Genomic DNA, 21,484 nt, shown 5'->3' with positions numbered 1-21,484 from the left:
TTGTCCATTGTCTTTGACCAGATAAACGTGTTGTTGTGAACATGACAACAGAGAATATAGCCTATATATTTCTCTACATGTACCGTCAATGAAACTTGTGTTCAGTGCAGTTTTGACTTTCGATGGCAAAGAATACATTAAGAAACATATAAAATAGGTTCCTGTAGACAGGATGTTTTTTGGTTTTGTTTTGTTTTTTTACCAACTGTACAGCTCAATCCTGAGAGTAAAGAAAGAGAGACAAAAAGTAAAAAAAAAAACATTACTAGAAAAAAAGGAGAATTAGGGTATTTTTCTCTGTAACTGTCGTACCCGTCACTGCTGGTATTGAAGCTGGGCTAACCCAGCGTTGTCTGGGGTCCCTTTGACTGGGGTTGTCTTCTGAGCAAGCATTTCTCTAGTTTTATCAAATGATGGCAGCAAAGTTTGTCTTGTTTAAATGGATTCTACCACATTTCGTTCTTATTGGTATTATACTAGTGTAATAGAAATTACTGGACAAAAAATATCTGAACTATGTTGATGCAAAATCAAGTTTAAATAAACATTGATTGATGTACACAATCGAGACCTTTGTTTTATTTATCACCAAAACTTATTTTATTGTGTTATTTGAGAGTTTATATGGTTTATATGGTTTGCAGCTCTAAAACCTATTCATTCTGCAGGTACCACCACAGTGGAACTCTATCTTTGTATTTTTATTAATGATCATATTAGTGTCTACGACTTGGCAGCCCCATGTTTTCCCAGGTTGAGCCCATGCCCACTTAGTCGTGTTGAGACATCTGAGGAATTGGAGAAACCAGAAAAAATTAGCTGCTTCATTAAAAAAAAAACGTGCAGGTTTCCATTCCGGGTTCAGTCCAATCAGAGGGTCGCTTGGTGCTCCTTCACTCATTCGTTTCCTATTCGTTTCAGACGCTGTGGGAGCGGCCAATGAGATCATTATATAGCTCATGGCGCTCTCTCCCAAAGTCGCCTCTTGTAAATTGGCCAAATATTGAACGCGACTTTTATTTTGGTAAGATATCACAATGTAACAGCGGTGCTCATCTGGAACCAAACATCAGCCCTCCGACTGCCACGTTGACGTCAGCCGAATGGGACACATTGTTTCGGGGTGTTTTCAACACCGGCGCGAGTGCTAAAAGGGCGAGCAGCACACCAGAGACAGGCAAATCCTCTGCGGTTTGGACATCCTCATACCGTTATGTCAGGCACATGTGTCACCCCGGGTCTGCTGTAGGAAGAGCCGACCACATCCCGACATTATAACGGATCACCGCTCGTCTGAAGGCTGACGTGTGGCCACCATGTTGCTGTCGTGTTTGCTGCTCGGCTGCACCCTGGGGCTGGTAACGTATGCTACCCCGGAGGCTCCGGCCGGGTCCGTGCCCAGTGCTGCCCATACTCTGGTCTGGGGACCGGGTCTCGAAACCGACATCGTTCTGCCTGCTCGCTTCTTCTTTATACAGGCGGTGGATGGCTCTGGAAGGAAGTAAGTAGGCCAAAGTATCGCGTCGTTATCGCACACCTCACGACAATGGGGATGTGAAAGCAACAGCATACGCTCCAAAAAAAAAAAAAGTTGAAATCTGGCCATATGCAGTAACTTTTCTCTATTTCTGACCGTCTAAAGGTCAAAAGTGTGTGTCCTGGCTGGATGGAGCCTTTTAACCATATAATTCTAATTTAGTGCTTATATTATTAATATTAATAGTCTAATGAATAGTCTACTGATATATACAATAAAATTATTAAAGTCAAAATTAGTATTAAAGTGAAAGAAACTAGCTGCCCTTTTACATGAATTGCAACGTCCATAAAATACATTAACTTTTTTTTTTGGCGTTATAATGAAGGAGAATAAGGAAATAAATCCTGCAACGTCTAGCCTTAGTTTTTCTGGGAAATCTGGGTGCATTTCTCACCATTGACGATGACCCACTTATCGAGGCGGAAACAATCATTTGATGCTCTTATCTCTTACATGTTAGTAGCAGAGGGTATGAAGTCATCGGAATAACACGCTTGTGTCTCGCCAACATCTCCCTGCAGCCTCACCACATCCCCTGGGGAGAAGACCTTTGACGTGAAGATTTCGTCTTCCACCGAGCAGTTTGCCAGAATATGGATCCAAATTCTGGATCGGCGGGACGGCTCGTTCCTGGTGCGCTACAGGATGTACGCCAGCTACACGGACCTGCACATCCAGGTTCTACTGAACAACCAGCACGTTGCCAGGTCTCCATTCATTCTTCCAGGTAGAACACCAACAACACAGTCTGTTTGGAGTGGGGTTCAAATGTGTGTCAAAGCCCCCCTGATTAACTGTGTGACCATATGTGATAAGATGATTTACACCATGTCATCTATAATTGATATAACCATTCTGTCAGGAGAGAAGTTGGTACTTTCGCACTATGTATACAACCCAGTGGTTACAGGTTTTATACAATCACGTAAATGTTTTCCAGCAAAACCTCTTTGAATGTGTACCCTCTTGACACACACACACACCACTACCCCTCAGTCCATATTTCCTCCAACCTCCAGGCCCCGTGCACCACGAGGGCTGTGACTGCCCCCAGCCGAGTGGCCCGGCATGGGAGTCCAGCATGCGCTGTCCGGCCTCCTTCCCCCAGATAGAGCTCGACCTGGCCGCGTTCCCCCGGGTGGACCCCGAGCGCAACGCCCGGGAGATCCCACAGCGCTTCGGCCAGCGGCAGAGCCTGTGCCACTACACGGTCAAAGACAACAAGGTAGCAGGCCTCGGGGCTTCAGTTACAACACGATACACCCTGCTGCTGCCACAGCCTCTGAAACAGTATATGCACAGACAGTCTGGTTGTTTCACTGGACTGTGACGAATTTAGACAACTCTACTGAAAAGATGGCAACAAAGGGTGTGAAAGATCATTTGGTTTCTCAGCCCCCTTTCTAACAAGCTTTTAGTCAGATGGGTGGCCTTTAAAATCTGAGGTTTTCTTGCATTGAACATGAGGCACGTCAATTTCTTATCCAGACCTTCACAATCTTACAAAAGATGACATTTCACAGCTTGGCTCTTAATTTTTTTTCTTCACATTCTTTAATTGATTGTTTCTTCCAAAGGGCAGGGGGGGGGGGCGTTCCAAATAGCAGAGCGGTGATTGCTGAATAGTTGAAGGCTGCCTGGGGCTGTGTGTTGGAATGGCTGCAGTCTGAAGACCATTGAAGGAGCCAGGTGTTTGTCAGCAGTAAAGCAGACATAAATCACGGAAGCGGTGGGGAAGTCGATCCAGGTCGCTGTCATGATAATACGCCCAGAGCGGTGATCGCACAGCGCTAGTGTTACCTGCAGATCACTGGTAATTTGTCAGCAGTCAGTGATCTGTGGTCCCATGTGTATTGGACTGCCTTTTGTACAGCTTGTGCAACCATGAGGGAATGTACCATTGGGATATTCCTTTGTGGTGCAAATTGTACCCTCAGAACCAAAGTAAAATAGTAGTATGCCTGTAGGGCTCATGTGGATGTATCGTTTGACCTGGGGAAAAAAAAAAAAAAAAACTTTTTACTTTTTTTATTTTTGTATTTTTACACTGATGTTTATTAGCGTACTTTGTCCCTATTTAAATAAATCATGCAAACTCCACAGAGACACACTGTACTGTTCAGCTTGAATCTTAGAAGCTGGACAGTAAATCAGTTCCCAGTATGCAATCATTGCTCTTTTCATATTCTCTATTTAGATATTCCCTCCATCATTTTTTTGTAGTGGAACAGAGTTTGGCTGATGGACCTGGCCCAACATTGGACTAGTCCATCTCACATTGTGTTTTTATTATGAATATATTGTGAATATTTGCTGTTTCTGGTTCTCTTCAGGTCTACATCAAGACGATGGGAGAGCATGTAGGATTCCGGATCTTCATGGATGCACTGCTCCTGTCCCTGACGAGGAAGGTATGGTGGACCCATCCAAAAAACTTCTCATGTAGAGGTCCTTTCATCCTCTAAACAACCAACCGTGTACCTAATCACGTGATGTTTGGTGAATAAAACCCCTGACATCTGGCTATCCCTTATGATGTGTATTAATTAGACAGGCAATGGACTTGAGTGAGGCATTGCAAATTAATCAAATAATGCTGGGATTTCCATTTCCATAGTACAGGAACTACACTGAGACGTGTGTGTTGGGTCAGAGCATGGCCTCAATGTGTATTTCAATTACACTGGGCAGTGCTGTAGAAGCCGTTGGTTTTAGTGATTGGAGGTTGAGCTGTTAAGGTAACCCGCAGATGAGAACTTGTGTGTGTGTGTGTGCGTCCCTGGCTGCGTGCCTGCAGGTGCGAGTGCCTGACGTGGAGTTCTTTGTCAACCTGGGCGACTGGCCGCTGGAGAAGAGGCAGGCCTCGGATCGCCTCCACCCCATCTTCTCCTGGTGCGGCTCCAACCAGACCTGGGACATCGTCATGCCAACATACGACCTGACCGAGTCCGTCCTGGAGACCATGGGAAGGCAAGTCACTCACTCACTCACTCACAATGGAAAGATTGATGAATATTCACTCTTTTCTGAATAACATGACATTTTAGGGAGCTCTTTTTACTTTGTTTGACACTATGCAAAGTGTCAGATCCCTACTGTCATGTACTTTGTCAACCTTCACTCTTTTTAGTGGGTTAGCCCACAGTGGGTCTTGTTCCTAACAATGATCCCTCTCTTTCTCATCCCCTCCATTACGCCGTAGTGGGATTCTTCTTTAAGTTTAGGGTCCAAGACGGCTGTGTTCCATTTTGTTTATCCTTATATCTTGTTCCATGTATCTTTTCCCAATGCTGAGACCACCCCTAATGACCACCTGTTCCCTTCTCCGCACGGCGCAGGGTGAGCCTGGACATGATGTCGGTGCAGTCCAACACCGGAGTGCCCTGGGCCCAGAAGAATGCCACGGCCTTCTGGCGAGGCCGGGACTCCCGCAAGGAGCGCCTGGAGCTGGTCAAGCTGTCCCGGGCCCACCCTGACGTGGTGGACGCCGCCTTCACCAACTTCTTCTTCTTCAAACACGACGAGGCTCTCTACGGGCCACTGGTCAAACACGTGTCCTTCTTTGACTTCTTCAAGGTGAGGCGGCGGGAGGTCCAGTTGCTGCTCAAAGCATGCTGGGTGCCTTTGTCTAAATGGGTGCATTAGTGTCAAGTAGAGCATGTTAAAGTAAAAAATATATATATTTGGTGTATTTAAGTGTCTCTCTGTGTTCACAATTCTTAGTGTAGGCCAGTGCCTCTCCAACTGATACAAGGTGTTATTTCCAAAAATCCTCCTTTTGGTTATGTCATGCCAGCATAATTCTGTCAGGAATCACTCGTCCTAGATTTAACCATTTATTTCATTAAATGGTAATACAATTTAGTTTGCTGGTTTGGTGGCACTCTTTTCTGGTGCTCCCTGCTGTGGGATTTAAAGCATGACCTACAAATGTAAGATACAGAATACCAACATTTGACAACAGGACGTACTACACAATCCCCCATGGAGTATATCAGATATGTCAAGCCATTGTGATGGTTACATACAAAACAGAGCAAAAGCAGGTGGAGGCTGGTGTGGTGGAGGGTGAAATTATTCTCACCCAACTTCGCAGAGAGTATGATTTGAGGTGGAAGGTCTTAAATTGACCACCCATCAGTGTACGTGTGTTTGATTGGACGGCGTTAGCTGTCGGCTGATGAGGGGCGTATGACTAGAGGGTCACGCCCGAACTAGCTCTGCCCATTAAATGAGAAAACTGATAAAGGTTTTTGGTGTAATTTAGCATTGAGATGTCATTTTAATGTGAAAATATTTTCCACAGAATTTGCTTTCTCTGGGACTTATTGTATATTTTTCGATATTCGTCACGGCTAGTTCAGCTTTAGAAGAACCCATCAAACCTGACTCGTCCCCAACCCAGCCGGTTTTCTCCCGTCTCCCCCAGTATAAGTACCAGATCAACGTGGACGGCACGGTGGCAGCGTACCGGCTCCCGTACCTGCTGGCGGGGGACAGCGTGGTGATGAAGCTGGACTCGGGCTACTACGAGCACTTCTACAACGAGCTGAAGCCCTGGACGCACTACATCCCCGTGAGGGCCGACCTGGGAGACCTGCTGGAGAAGATCCAGTGGGCCAGAGACCACGACAAAGAGGTGATGTTCTCCTTATTTTTCTAGAGATAAAGTTTTCATCATAGTGATTCCGCAAACAAACTTAATGTTAGTGTGTGTGTGTGTGTGTGTGTGTGTGTGTGTGTGTGTGTGTGTGTGTGTGTGTGTGTGTGTGTGTGTGTGTGTGTGTGTGTGTGTGTGTGTGTGTGTGTGTGTGTGTGTGTGTGTGTGACATTCATATAGAATGGCACATGATGTGGGTAATAGACTCAGTCAGTACTCAGACATGTTGTCAGACTTTTCTGCTCTTTTCTTCTAGGCGAGGGAAATTGGAGTCGCAGGCCAACAATTTGCCCGCAATAACCTCATGGGAGACAGAATATTTTGCTACTACTACAAACTCTTTGAGGTAAAGTGTCTTTCCTTCATTATCATAGGTGCATCACGGATACAGCCCAAAAACCTTTGTAGTTATTTTAGACTGAAGCATATAAAACCATTGAATCATTCAAAGCCTAGCTTTGCCTAGCTACCTAAATACATAATGTATTTATGAAATAAATGTCAAATCAGATGTTTGTGATTCTGTAAGCATATGTATTATTGACCCCTTTATTGACTTGGTAAGTAAAGTTAGTCTTTTAAATAAAAAGTGTACTTTTGTCAGTGTACATGATTGTCAAGCTAACCCCTTATTCAGGAGGCTATTCGGGGTAAGACATATTTTTCCCTCTAACATTGCTTTCACTCCCCATGGTATATGTGTGCTGTAGCATAGTTTCTCGGTGGGGGTTGAAGCCAATTCTGTTGCTATAGGAAATCCCTGGCTCCATCAGTGCAGTCCACACACAATGATGCTATATAAAAAAATAAAAAGATTCTGCAGACTGCAGAAATGACTTTCCACTCATAATCACATGAGCTTTATCTACCAGTGAACAGTGAATTCATGTATTCACTGTACAATATATTCTGTAGTGTGTTGAGCTTGGCAGTTCAAATGTATAATAATGAATAGTACTTTTAATGTGTGTTTTATTTTTCATTGATGTTCTGCTTCTTTCCTCTTCCAAGTTAACAATTGCATTTGTATCTCAAACATTTCCATAATATCACACTCAGTGTGTCAAGATTGGATTAGAATGACATTTATCTCCATATGAAAATGAATACTTTGTATTATGTCCAATTCTCCTCATGCAGACGTATGCTGAACTCCAGGTCTCAGAGCCCACAGTTCGCAGTGGAATGACACTGGTAGAGAAACCTAGTGATGACCTTTTCCCATGTTCTTGTCAGAGAAGAACTGTAAGTATTAGCATTGAATTGTGTTCTTATGTACTGGCTTTGGAGTCCTTTTTTGCAGGGCTACAGAAAGCACACTGCCGCCCACTGATGGCCATAAGGAGCCACTACACAACTCCTGATCGCAAAGCTGGCTGTCCATGTTTCTTGTCCAAAAAAGTATTTCCTGCATAGGCTACTGTAGTGGATGGTTCCATGAATTCATGATGCATTGCATTTGCATTTGTTTGTTTTGTATCGTGTTAAATGCATTGCATCATAATTTCATAGTCCAAGTATTTATATATCCGTTTGCCACTGGTTTGGTTTGAAGCTTATGCATCTATTGATCAACAATTTCTAAGAGTGTGATCAAACCTAGTTTCTAAAACCGATTTATTTTGTTTTTCAGGTCAAGGATGAACTCTGATTGATCCATTGTCCAAATGATGTGTTTTATTAGTATGTAGTAATTAATTAACTACCATTGTGAAAGGATTAATTTGCCAAATTGTGAATTGTTGGAGTTTCCTGCTCTGACATGAATGTTGGACGAATGTTGTTTTTATAATAAATCTATTTTTTCTATGTTTGTTTAAAAACGGCCTGTAATCTAATTTTTCACACCCACGCATCGTGAACGTATAATAAAGTAAGAAAAAGTTGTAAATCTGCACTCCTCACTCCTGTCCGCTAGATGTCAGCCGCGCTTAGTCTTATCTTAACCGCGAAATTCAAACGAAGAAGACGGACAATGGACAAGTTCTGTGAGGTACATTACTTTTTAACCGGTGGCTAGGTAATAACTCCTTGTAACATTTACAACATAAAAGCTTGCCACCCAAGTAACCTTTACTGTTTTTAGGAACAGGTTAAGGTTCAGTTTGGTTTGAAGCATCTGGACGCTGTCCTTTGCGTCCCTACCCAAGCAGAGGATGTCCACACGGCGGTTCTCCTGACCCACGGAGCGGGCGGGTACATGAACTTCAAACACCTGGTGTCTGTCGCTCAGGCCCTGGCGTCTAGTGGGTCGGTTTGTCTACGGTTTACCTGCAAAGGATTAAACCTGCCCTACAGAGTGAGAGCCTACAAGGCTGTGTGTGTGTGTGTGTGTGTGTGTGTGTGTGTGTGTGTGTGTGTGTGTGTGTGTGTGTGTGTGTGTGTGTGTGTGTGTGTGTGTGTGTGTGTGTGTGTGTGTGTGTGTGTGTGTGTGTGTGTGTGTGTGTGTGTGTGTGTGTGTGTGTTTACACTGTACGTTCATCTGATTGGCCAGGAATACTTGAAAATGCTGGGGAAGTTCCACATCAGGCACATATTCCTTGGAGGTAAGAAATTATTCTTGATTAAATATAACAAAAAGTCCTGCTTATGCATAGTGGCATGACAGGTTAAGTCAACACCCGCTATCGGTTTATAAAAATAAACTAGCTCTAAAATGTGGTCATGTCCTCAACAATTCATGAACTAATAGGGTTTTCTTCCGAGTTTTTATTAGTTATATTTCAATATCAATCTACTCTATAAGCCAAAAGCAGAAACCATCACATCTGGAATACAAATATGGGGATGTAGCCTACTGACCCTGCATGCATGTTTATGGTCAGTGCAGTTGCTTTGAATAAGTATATAGAAGGTTTATTTGGTCATTAGGCCTATATCAGATACATTGCGAGACATTTATTTAGTTTACATCTTTTATTAATTTTTATGACCGAGATAACGTGACCTCAGTTCACATGCTCTCCTAAAAACATGTTTAATTGCAACACAACCGTGTATGTTCCACAATGCTAAATTAAGCAACACCTGTTGGCCTTTATAAAACGTATGTCACCATAAATCCTCCCCTGCTACAGGCAGGTCCATGGGCTCCCGGGCTGCGGTGGCCCTAGCCCGGCAGCTGAGCAAGGCGGCCTCGGCGGAGGCAGTAGCGGGCGTCATCTGTCTGTCGTTCCCCTTACACCCCCCGGGACAGACGCACGCCCACCGTCAGCGCAGTGAGGATCTCCGGGGACTCCCCGAGGAGATGCCCGTGCTGTTAGTGTCGGGCACCGCGGACGACATGTGTGACAGGGTAAGCATTACCCAACGCTTGAATGGATCACCCATTATTGTGTCTTGACTGTGTCATCAAGTCTGCAACAGTAATACATGGATCTTTAAAATTACATATACTTACGTTGCATTGTTTCGTCTTTTGACAGGCCCTTTTAGAAACAGTGGTGAAGGATATGAAGGCCCCAGTAGATGTTTTGTGGCTAGAAGGAGGCAGCCACGGGCTCGCAGTGCGAGGGAGGTCGGAGGACTCCGTGTTGGATGAAGTGAACTCGAGTGTCGTCACTTGGACTATGAAACACGGAGCACACGGAAAGGACCAGAGCTGAGGGTCCTTGGACTTTATGGCTTTGCTCTTTTGGTTTTGAATAAATATCTATCTCAATAGCCTATATAGTGGGCTACAGTCTACAGACGCGTAATGTACTTTCACGCTGCAGAGCCAATAGGTGGAGACTCACACAAGTCGCTTTGGATAAAAGCGTCTGCTAAATTCCCTAAATGTGACCTAGTCCAGCTCCACTAAATTATACAGCCGCATTCAACTCACTCCTCAACTCAGATGCTACCAATGCAACCTGGTAGCATCTTGCTCTAGCACCGGAGAGAGAGCTCTATTAATAAAAAGTATGGTACCCTAAAACCTTATCTGAACAGAAGATGGCGCCCTGCAGCCACGTCAAAGATTGGAGTTGTATTTAACTAAATATTCCAAATAATAGCGGGGAAGATGAGATGAAACCAAATAAGGGTGTCCCGATGAGAGGGGAATAGCGGGGATCTCAACGAGCTTATTAGGCTATTTATTTTTCTAATGCTACTGGACAATGATTTATGCATTTGTATAGTTTGGTAAAAGTAACATGTATGGGTGTGTTCAGGGCACCAATTCTCAAAGGTTTAACAACACTGGCATGAGGACGGAGGCCAATCTGATGACGGGAATAACAAAGGTGGGCGTGATCATGGGTGCTTCCTCAAGGAAGAAAAATAATAGGTGGTCAGGGCAGGGTCACAAAGGGGGCTCTGATGGCTCTGGCGCAATTGATTTAGGCTAGAGGAGATGCTTAGGTTGAGGGTCCGGGGCTGCCCCCCCCCCCCCCGATTAACCCCAAAAAAAAAAAAAAAATGTATTGTCACTAATGGTCATTTAAATGTGTTTAAGCTCACCATGTCCAGTATTCAGAATTTATTCACAAATATGTTCTATTTTTTGCCAAGCGGAGGCAGCCAGTCCTGTGCGCGTATGCAAATTAGCCATGTGCGCCAAACAGAAGAAGGGTCCTATCTTGCGCCCGGTGCAATTAACTTTCTACACCGACGCATGTGTCGTTGCTAGTTTGCACCCGGCGCAAAGCTGATTTTCCCGCAGCAACCAGGCACCACTACACTTGCGCCTGGAGAGGCGTGTCGGCGAAAACAGGGGCGTGTTCCGGCGCAAATGATACATGGTGCTATTTTAGTGATCTAAAAAATGCGCCAATGCAATTGCGCCACTGACCGACAAATACAAAATCTACAGCGCCTTTGCGTACACGTGTATCTTGTACTACTTCTGCGTCTGCAACCTGCAAAAAAAAAAGGCAAAACGGAGCCGGAGCGCTGTGTGCACCGCTGTGTGCACCGCGCGCACACTGGAGAACTGCGCAAAATCAGCTAATCGCTGTGAGACATCCTATCGTGGCAGTGACGGACTGGACCCCCCCATCAACAATCCTGCCCGACCGCAACCAAACACTCTCCCCCCTTATCATTAATTAATTAATTAATTAATTAATCGCCTTTATTATTATCAAAACGACGCTACGTGTGGAGTGCGTACCGAACACCATCTCCTGGTACTCAAATGAGTAACTCACTAAAAAAGTTATGTGCACCCCTGATAATAACCGACTGTATAATGAGCGAGAAACAAGTTTGCTATCTTCACAATAAAAAAATCTTTGGCCAAATGACATGTCCCACGACCACCAATCGCTATCAAGATATACCACAGCGCGCGTTTTTTTCCCCATCGTTCCAGTCCTGGAGTAGACTGCTCAGTCGTAACTGACCAGTTTATGGGTTAACAAAAGTGCCATTTTTACTATAAGAAAATGTTGTCTTTTCCCTTTATCTTCTTCTGGGAGTACACCAGAGGGGGGATGCCCCCAGACCCCCCTACAACGGTTTAGTTTGTCACTTTTTTCAACCCTTAGAGTTTGCAGGTATGGTTTAAAAGAATGAATGCATGCGGGTGATGCTTGGTGCGCGTGTGTGTGCGCGCCCATCTGTCTAAACACACGCAAATTAAACACGTAACGCATAATGCAGTCCATGGCGATGTATATAAACAGGGGGACACATGCATATTATGAACACAAGTCGACAACGATAATGTATACCATACATTATCCATGTATAATGCCATCGAGGACCGCGTCCGCATATGTTTTAAGTTGTCTTTGCCGCAATTTACATGACGAATCAGTGTTTCTGAAGTTGGAGAAGAAAACGATATTCCATGTGTTAATTATGCCTATTATTTGGCCATTTTAAGTTTGAAATTCATGTGGTCATCATCCATCTGTCTCAGCGGAGACTGCAAACGCGCACACCTACGGGTTTCAGCCCAACCCATTTTAGATTTGCGCCGGGCGCAAAGCTCATTTATCTCGCCGTCATAATAGCAACAGCACCATAGAACCGCCCACAAGTCAAGTACTTTGACTTTGCGCCTTGACGTCTGCTAAGTAGGCCTATGCTATAGGCCTGCCTACTGCATGACAAAACTGCATAGACCGATATTGCACAACAATCGGGAGATGGGGACCCCCCCGAATATTGAAGGGTAATTCGCACACTGGAGGTTATAGTTAGTTGTCAGGGGTTGTTATTATGTTATTATTGTTGTTGAGTTTAGGGTTTGTTTTTCCGTTATTGGGTTATTATTGGTGGGGTTTGAAGGTTTATTTCTCAGTTCTGGGGTTAGGGGTTCTTATGGGTGGGTTTTAGGGTTTGTTTTTCAGTTTACTTTATTGCCAAGGTTGAGCATAATGATGCAGAGCAGGTGGTTTAACATGCTGCCATGCATGAGATCTCCCGGTGTGTGTGTAGTGATGGCTGGTTTAACCTGTGTGCATTGATTCAGTCCATGAACAACAGGTGTGCCGACCACCCCCCCCAGAGTCCAATCAGTCTGACTCGGGCCAGGTGAGGCTGCTTAAACTAGCCAGCATCCACACACACTCCCACAGTAACTAATATGTGTAATGGAAGTTTCTGTGCAACTTGCCAATTATTATAATGAACTCAAATGTTGTTGCCAGGTCGGCAGGCCTGCATAATGGCCTCCAAAGGAAAGTGCAGGTCCTGAAGGAAGACCTCAGGACAGGTTCCTGGGTCCCATCACCACCTGCAGCCATGACGGGGTCATGGCTGCAGGTCCCTCATCAATCATTCAAATACTATTCATGTTTTTCATCTTTTTACATTTGGTCGCAATTTGGCGGCAGTATCTCAGGGGGTATTGAGCAGGTTAACTTGTAACCATAAGGTTGCTATCCCCAGCTCCTCCTAGCTGAGTGTCGACGTGTCCTTGAGCAACACACCTCACCCTGACTGCTCCCGACAAGCTGGCTGGCGCCTTGCATGGTTAAATACGCCGTCGGTGTCTACGAATGGGTGCAAGTCACTTTGGATAAAAGTGTCTGCTAAATTTCAATGTACACTATAAACTTTTAGTTACTTTTGTTTAATCTTTAACATGTGATATCTCTTGTCTAACATGATATTGGCATCAGACGATTTTATTATTTTTCCCGGCATGATTTAGACAGTTGAATAAATGTTCCTTTTTTAAATTGAGACTTGTTACATTTGTTATGATCATTGTGTCATTTTTATTATGTAAATTGAGGAAGCAAAAGCAGTATCGGCTCCAAATATCGGCTCAAGAAAATCTGTAAAAATTGGTATCGGTATTGGCCCTAAAAAAAAAATCCATATTGGTCGATACCTACATCTGTCACATGTGATATGTGGACCAGCCTGACCCTCCAGTCCCCGCCTCTCACCCCTTACCAGGCCCTGAAGATGGCCATAACACGCTGGAAGTGGACCGAGACACCGGCCCCCACTGTGCGACAGACAGTCTGTTTAGGATACGAGGGGGAGAGAAAGACCTCCTTGACACAGGGGATGAATTCACAGCCTTTTAATAAGCTTTTAATAAAGTTTACGAGGCCCACTGAGGGGGCTTTAGCTTTGTGTGTTCATGGCTCCAGCTGTGTTTTTATGCCCAACAATAAAAAGCCAACGGCGCTTCGTCTTTCTTAGTGATGCCTTTATTTCCCACGATGGCGGTGGCAGGAAGTCCTATTACAGCATGTGGTCACAGCTAAGACAGCTCACAATACTGAAAACATGGCAACAAATGGCGAGTAACATACATATTGTAGTAAAATAGAGCTAATGGCACATTGCCGCCAAACAATGTTTGTATTTTTTAAATATTTATTTTGAACTCTTTATTATAAACTGCAACGGATGCATGCACTTAAGCCGAATATAATTTGAATCGTAAAATGTCTTAGTAGCTGTGCAAAAATAACTATATAAAATATATTGCTTTTACAATGAACCAAGCCAGAGGCGCTGTAAATAAATAAACTACACGGCTAACAACAAGCAGATACAGAGAGGATTTACTTCCAATGTTAATGGCGGATTTATAGAATGTACAAACATATTAAACAAATACATTTTCAGAACACCATCTTGAACAAAACTGTGCAGAAAATAAAAACAATTCAAAATACACAACTGTATACGAGTCAATACACTTGACACAGACCTTCCCTCAAAAGGAAATACGTATTTATATAATATACACAGAAGTCAGGAGCATCCTAGTCAGAACATAGGAATGCCCGCCCTACAACAACTCCCAAGTGGACTCTCAGCACCGTGGACTCGCGCACAGCCACTGTGTAACATCTCTGCACGCTAATAATATTACGCTAGCATAAAGGATCTATTGTTTTAAGCACTTGAAAAAAAGGCCCTTGATGCATTCTTAAAGTGCTAGCTGTCGCCGTTGAGTCTCTAGGAGTACGCCGTTCTGTACACGCCACTGAGGGGTCTTCAGCTTGGCTGAACCGTGGAACGTGGCGCAGAACCGCCAGCCAGCCAGCAGCGGGCCGGGAGAACAGTCTGTGGTCTGTCTTCACCATGGGGGGGTGGGGGGGGGGGACGACAAGCGTTGGTCGCTCACTTGAATCAAACGAAGAACCTTTAAACAGGAAACACGACCGGGGTTGGTTAGAAAAAAAAACTACAATTGTCCAACTTAATTTTATTTGCTAGTGTGTGCGATGTGATGACGAACCGAAAAATAAATTACACGTTGGACTCTATAAATGATCGCTTTGGTTTGATGGCGGAGACATGGAGGGCCGGGTTGTCCCGGGCCGGGTTGTCCCGGGTCAGACCTGGTGGAACGGGCGCCGCGCCCAGGAACGGGTGCTGCATGGCCAGCGCCGGCTTGGACTGTTTGTAAAACGCGGCCGCCTGGCAGAACTTGTCGGTGAAGTCGTTGCCGTGGACGCCGTTCTGCAGACTGCCCATGGGCAGGGCTGCGTGAGGCGGGGGGGGCTTGTGCGGCGGCGGCGGCGGCTGCTCCTGGTAAGTGCTCAGCATTTTGCCAAATGGTAGATCACAGCTCATGGACTGCAGACCCAGGCCACGCCCCGCGCTGTGACCCATCGGGACGTCCATGGAGTGGTTCTGCCAGGTCCGGCCACCGCACAGCAGGCCCTGGTGGCTCTGCTGCATCTGCATGTGCTGCTGCTGCTGCTGCAGCTGCTGCTGAAAGCGGGCTGTCTTATCCATGACTCCCATGAAGGGCCTGGGCTTCCAGTCCGCACTGGCACCGCCGCCAGCCGGCTGGCTGTGCTTGGCCTTGTCCGAGGTCTTGGAGCGGACGTCCGGGCCCAGCTTGCCGCTGTCCGACTGGCTGCTGCTGGAGGCCAGGCTGGAGGTGGAGCTGGACACCCTGATGCTGCCACAGCCCGCCTGGGACCCGGAGCACCCCGTGTCCTTCCCCGGCTCCAGCAGGGGGCCGGAGCAGGCCAGCCCGTCCAGGGAGGAGCCGGAGTGGGTGGACAGCTGCTCCTGGCCCAGGCCTTTAGAGGAGCTGCTGCTGCTGCAGTAGGAGGAGGTTTGGGACAGGTGTGGCCCGTCACTGTCTCCGTGGTGAACCATGGCGGTGGTCGCCAGGGAAAAGCGGTCTCCATACACGGGCTCGTCGGTGGGGGTCGGCAGAGGGCTGATGTCGATGCCGGGGCCGGCCTTCAGCATGCTGGACATGTGTCTGCTGGGCAGCGGGCTGGAGGGTGCGTACTGGGACTTGGACCCGGCGGGCCGTCCCCCCATGGCACAGCTGCCCCCGCCCATGGAGCTCATGTGCTGGTTGGTCTTGACGATCTGGGCCTGCTTGGTGGACTGGAGCACCAGGCCCTGCTGGGCCAGAGCCTCCCTGTGCTCCCGCGGGTATCGGTGCGGAGGCAGCCGGCCGGGCCCCGGGGGGGAGCCGGGCCGGGGCCCGTGGTTCTGGTGGCTGGTGCTCAGCGTCTCGGCGGGCAGGACCCTGCTGAGGGAGTACGCGTTCTGGGGCCAGTGGCCCTCGGCCTGCAAGGACTCGTCGTCCTCGTCCTCCTCTTCGTCCTCCTCCTCCTCCAGGGTGTTCCTCGGACCCTCGAGGCTCCTGCGGAGTCTGTGTTCTGGATTCTCCACCTGTCCTTCCTCCGGCTCCTGGTCCGAGTCGTGGCCCCCGGAGGCCCCCTGGCTGGTGCCGGCGGCCCCGGGCTGGGAGGGCTTGATCTGGGCGCGCTGCATCTGCTTACACTCCTCCTCCACGCGGGCCAGCAGGCGGCGGATCTCCCGGTTGTTGGGGCACAGCTTGGCCGCCTCGTGCAGGTCGGCCATGGCCGCCGTGAACTGCCTGTGGACGGAGGGAGAGACGCCGGTCGGCCATGTTTAGACGTTACCCAAACTTGGCGGAAACACCATGCAGGCTGGGGATGAGACAATGGAAAGAAACCTCTGTGTATATACACGTCCACCTCTGACTGAGCTTGTTGCTGTGTGGCTTCATGGGTTAACCTTGTAGGAGCCGTCATCCTCTTTTAGAACCAGCTGTCCTCACTCTAGGCTGTTCTACAAAGGGGCGAGCACAGGAGCTGTTACAGTGAGCGCCCTCTGTTGGACACAGCTGGGGTCTCCTTTGGAGTTCTCAAGCAATCAATCAATGCTCCCTCATCGCTTCATTAACAACTGTCGGATATTGACAGGTTTAGCCTTTGCTGAATTATTTAAGGCTTGAGCTAAAATAATGAATCACACTTTTCAAGGCAAATAGTGTGTGTGTGTGTGCGTGTGTGTGTGTGTGTGTGTGTGTGTGTGTGTGTGTGTGTGTGTATACACAAGACCTCATCCACTACCAGTGTGTTGGTGCCAGAATGCTCACCACACACTGGTTCTCACAGTGGAGAGATGGATTAAACTATCCAATGAGAGACCAGGGGATGATCTGGTGGCAGAGAGCCAGGACAACGGGTTAGCCTCTTTACCGTCACAGCCCTTGGATCCACAGGGAGTCACCAACATTTTGTCCACAATTCTTCCGTCCTGGGGCATTAGGGGATATTACTCAGGCCGGAAGGATGAGCACCCCCTACTGGCCCTCCAACCCCTCTACCAGCAGCACCTGGTCTCCCATGTAAGGACGGACCATGACCAGCCCTGCCTGGCTCCCAGAGACACCAGCCATGCTACGCAGGTAGCTATGTGGCTGGATCAACACATAGTTGATCATGTTTCAGAGAACCACGCTTACCTTTGGAAGAATTTACAAATTCTCTATAATCTGAACTCTTAATAAACATTATGTAAATAATGTTATGACTAAACATTATTTAATATTGTAAATAATGTTTAGTAACCAACTGTAGATATAACTGTGCTGCCTGCATGATTAGTCCTGCCATAAAATAAACATAGTTCTGTTAAAATAATAAGAATGATCCTAAGCTGGTTGTGGAGTGTTCCAGAAGATGTCCTGCTCGTTGTCTCCTCGTGTGGATCCCTGGTCTGGGGTGAAGAGGCGTACCTGCTGCTTCTCTTGGCCCGGGCCCGTGCGTAGTAGGCTTCGTAGGACTTGGGCTTCAGCTCCAGCGCCTTTGAGGCAAACTCCTCAGCCATCCCAAAGTCCTACAGACAACAAGACACCATCAACCACTGCTCCGGCAAAGCTTTCACCGAGATTGTTAACCGGAAGAAAAAACATAATGGCCCTGTTCACACGAGACACATACTTGTGGAAACAGGACTCATAATATTAACAGTGAAAGTGTAAAAGTAACCAGTAGATCAGAACTTGATGGTCAACAGGTACAACACATTAACTGAACCAACAGGCTAGCCATGAGCAACATTATGATCGCTAATAGCTACACAGCCCAATACCTTCCACCAAGGTCTGTACACACACTCATGTGCGGAACACAGAACAAAGCGCAAAAAAAAAAAATAACTAAACGCAAACGTGAATGTCTGATTGGCTGAAATACGACCAGCCCGGGAACTCACGTTGGTTTTCCTGCGGCAGCGGGAGAGGTTGAGGTACAGAGAGACCCGGAGCTCTTTGAAGGCTTTCAGGTCATCTCCGAAGCCCTCCCTGGGAAACTTCCGGAGGGCGTACTGGTACCTCTGAGCTGCCTCCTTCATCTTCCCCTTCTGCAGAACACAGAGAGCATGAAACAGTGAGGACATGAGGAGAGGAGGAAACACGAGGAGAGGAGGGGAGGGAACGCAGTGAGGACATGAGGAGAGGAAGAAACACAGTGAGGACATGAGGAGAGGAGGAAACATGAGGAGAGGATGGGAGGGGAGGAAACACAGAGCGGACATGAGGAGAGGAAGAAACACGAGGAGGGGAGGGAACGCAGTGAGGACATGAGGAGAGGAGGGAACGCAGTGAGGACACGAGGAGAGGAAGAAAGACAGTGAGGACATGAGGAGAGGAAGAAACACAAGGAGAGGAGAGGAGGGAACGCAGTGAGGACGTGAGGAGAGGAAGAAACACGAGGAGAGGAGGGGAGGAAACAGAGGACATGAGGAGAGGAGACATGAAACAGAGGAGAGGAGGAAACACAAGGAGAGGATGCACCATGTTGACGAGCAGAAGAGAAAAAATAAACACACACACACACACACACACACACACACACACACACACACACACACACACACACACACACACACACACACACACACACACACACACACACACACACACACACACACACACACACACACACACACACACACACTGAATGCACCAGAGTGGGATCGTCATCCTGCCAGAAAAACTCAATAAGGTAAATGTCAGGCATCCATCACGGTTTCTTGTGCGGTAGTACACACTCACACACACCGGCAACACACACACACCACAAACAAGCATACATCCTTTGTCCTTTCATCTCTGTGTCCCTCATTGAGCCATGACGTGCAGAAGGCCACCTTGCTTTCATCCAAACCTAAATTAGATCATCATACCCTCACACCATCGTCACATTATGACGTCCTGACACCCGCAGACATCCTCACACATCTTCACACCCTTACACCCCCCCATCCTGACACTCACATCTTCACCCCCTTACACCCCCCCATCCTGACACTCACATCTTCACCCCCTTACACCCCCACATCCTTACGTCCTGATACCCTCACACATATTCACACCCTCAGATCCTTAAGTCCTGAAACCCTCACACATCCTCAAACTCTCACATCCTCAACCACTCACATCTTCACACCCTCACACATCCTCACACCCTCACACATACTCAAACATGCACATCCTCACACTCTCACATCCTCATACCCTCACACATCGTCACACATCCTCACACTCTCACATCCTCACGTTACCTCATCTCATCAAACACCCTCACATCCTCAAGTCACTTCCCGTCTTTAAATCCTCACAGCTTCACACATCTTCCCATCCTGGCACACTCATGTACTCACACCCACATCTCCTCACACATCCTCTCATACCTTCACATCCTCCTCACAAGCCCTCACACATCTCACATCACCACACCTCAATCTCACTCAAAATACTACACAACATGAAGAGCATCTCAATATACACACACACACAAACACACACACACACACACACACACGTGGTTTAGCCAGTAAAGTTTTATGATCAACTGACCTCATTAACTGATCTTACCGTGGTATAAAACATACAGAACACATAATACATGTGGAACATATACAACGTATAACTGTTCGTACCTTGTAGAGCAGATTTCCCTCCTCCATCAGCTTCTGCAGGAGGATGATGAGGATGTCAGGTTTAGACGTAGCCATGGCCCACGCAGCGTTCCCTGCACACACACACACACACACGCACATACACACAGGCCAGGTGTTATGTCGATGGCTCTCCGTCTACAGATAGTGGTTGTATTCACGTTGAATTTGGTACGAGGTAAAGTTACCTAAAGATTGTACCTGATCGATCATAAGGCGATGTTCTGTAGCCTTAGGTAATTTTTTTTGATTGAAAGCAGTTAAAAAGAGAGAGAAGAGTGTTAAAGCGGAAGAGGAGAGGGGGAAGAACCCACATGCAGGGAGGGGAACAGGTCCCAGCGGACCGATAAAAACCATTGTTAACTAAGATGCTAACCTCCCCAGTCTCAGCTCTACCATAGTCTTGCTAAAATGCTACAATGTGTAGCTACACTTCAAACTACTGTGCTTCCGGGAAACATTAAAAAGCTGTCTATTAGCACTAAGCATACACTGCTAACTGCACTATGGGGACCATTAGGATGTTTACTATCAATTTAGCAATTTGCATACACGGCTAACTGTGCTAATGGGGGAAAAAGGCAAGAGTCTCCATAAGCAACACTGAGACAGTTGTTGACTGACTAGCTGCTAAAGAGTACTGTTGACTAGCTGCTGAACAGGACTGTTGACTAGCTGCTGAACAGGACTGTTGACACACTGCTGAACAGGGGCCTCATGTACAAAGCTTGCTTACGCACAAAAAAGCTGCGTAAGCAACTTCTCACGCAAACGTTCGGATGTACAAAGACTGACTTGACGTGAGAAAGTGCGGTTCTCCACGCAAACTAAATGCCTGGCTTACGCACATTTCTGCTGCATTTTGTCAGTTGGAGGCACATAGAGGCAATGCAGCACAACAACATTAGGCCTGTTCGATCACGAGTCATGAAGTAATATTGCAATATGAGGCTAGTTCAAAGTGGATTTGAACGTCAGGAATCGGGATGTGTGATCTTAAATGCGCTTCAATCATGCGTTATTGTTGTCGAGACGGATAATGTGACACTGTTGTTGATATTAGGCTAAACATAAACAGACCCATAAAAATATATTACTATTGGAGTTAAAAGGAAATTAAAAGGAAGCCCCAGCAATATTATTTTCAGCACGACATATTTATTAAACGTTACATATTTCAGGACCACGCATGACATCGCTAATGGATCTCTCTTCACGCATATGTCGTCAGATTCTTGACTGCAGTATTATTATTTGATGTTGCGTGGAGTAAGAACAAGCCATTGTTACTTAAATTCAATTTATCAATGAACCAGTCGGTCGATTTCGAATTATGTACATATTATTGACACCTTGGGTGTATGGGAACAACCGTCAGCATGCATCCAAATAAATAAAGAATATAATATAAAAGAATATAAAAGCATGCGCAAAATGTGGCAATAATCGATAGGTAAAAGTGAGCCGATCCCAAATCACAGCTGCCACCCTTTGCTCAAATAGGGCGAGCTCCCCGACTCCGTCCCGCTGCCCGTCTGACCCACACTTCTCCGGTGGGTTCTTTTTACGTCCACCTTGATGTCCGACCACTTTTTTTAATGTCAACCACAGCCCCAACCTCATTGACCGACTTG

General features: G+C 46.6%; 3 protein-coding genes across 4 annotated transcripts in view; 2 read left to right on the top strand and 1 right to left on the bottom strand.

Moving 5' to 3' along the window:
* Positions 1–929: 929 nt before the first annotated feature.
* poglut2 (protein O-glucosyltransferase 2) lies at positions 930–8,068 on the top strand. The gene is made up of 10 exons (XM_084478203.1): positions 930–1,501; positions 2,062–2,267; positions 2,560–2,765; positions 3,874–3,951; positions 4,338–4,510; positions 4,879–5,116; positions 5,970–6,179; positions 6,457–6,546; positions 7,341–7,445; positions 7,834–8,068. The coding sequence occupies exons 1-10, from the start codon at positions 1,317–1,319 to the stop codon at positions 7,849–7,851; spliced, it is 1,509 nt and encodes a 502-aa protein (XP_084334329.1). The 5' UTR covers positions 930–1,316; the 3' UTR covers positions 7,852–8,068.
* Positions 8,069–8,159: 91 nt separating this feature from the next.
* Positions 8,160–10,559, top strand: tex30 (testis expressed 30). Of its 2 annotated transcripts, XM_084478139.1 has the most exons (5): positions 8,160–8,193; positions 8,287–8,499; positions 8,695–8,746; positions 9,278–9,495; positions 9,626–10,559. In XM_084478139.1, the coding sequence occupies exons 1-5, from the start codon at positions 8,176–8,178 to the stop codon at positions 9,803–9,805; spliced, it is 681 nt and encodes a 226-aa protein (XP_084334265.1). In that variant the 5' UTR covers positions 8,160–8,175; the 3' UTR covers positions 9,806–10,559. The 2 variants fall into 2 exon arrangements, with proteins under 2 accessions (XP_084334265.1, XP_084334264.1); XM_084478138.1 differs by having other exon boundaries at positions 8,287–8,746.
* A 3,232-nt stretch (positions 10,560–13,791) lies between these two features.
* The window catches only part of LOC311358635 (protein TANC1-like), a 115,372-nt gene continuing 107,679 nt past the window's right edge, over positions 13,792–21,484 (bottom strand). The window contains 4 exon segments of the mRNA XM_084478730.1: positions 13,792–16,458; positions 17,626–17,726; positions 18,105–18,251; positions 19,833–19,924. Of these exon segments, the coding sequence (XP_084334856.1) occupies positions 14,856–16,458; positions 17,626–17,726; positions 18,105–18,251; positions 19,833–19,924 (1,943 nt within the window). The 3' untranslated portion in view covers positions 13,792–14,855.

Source organism: Micromesistius poutassou (genome assembly GCF_964030765.1).
Source record: "Micromesistius poutassou genome assembly, chromosome: 14".
In the NCBI taxonomy this organism is placed as follows: Eukaryota; Metazoa; Chordata; class Actinopteri; order Gadiformes; family Gadidae; genus Micromesistius; species Micromesistius poutassou.
This window is presented reverse-complemented; position numbering and strand designations above follow the sequence as displayed.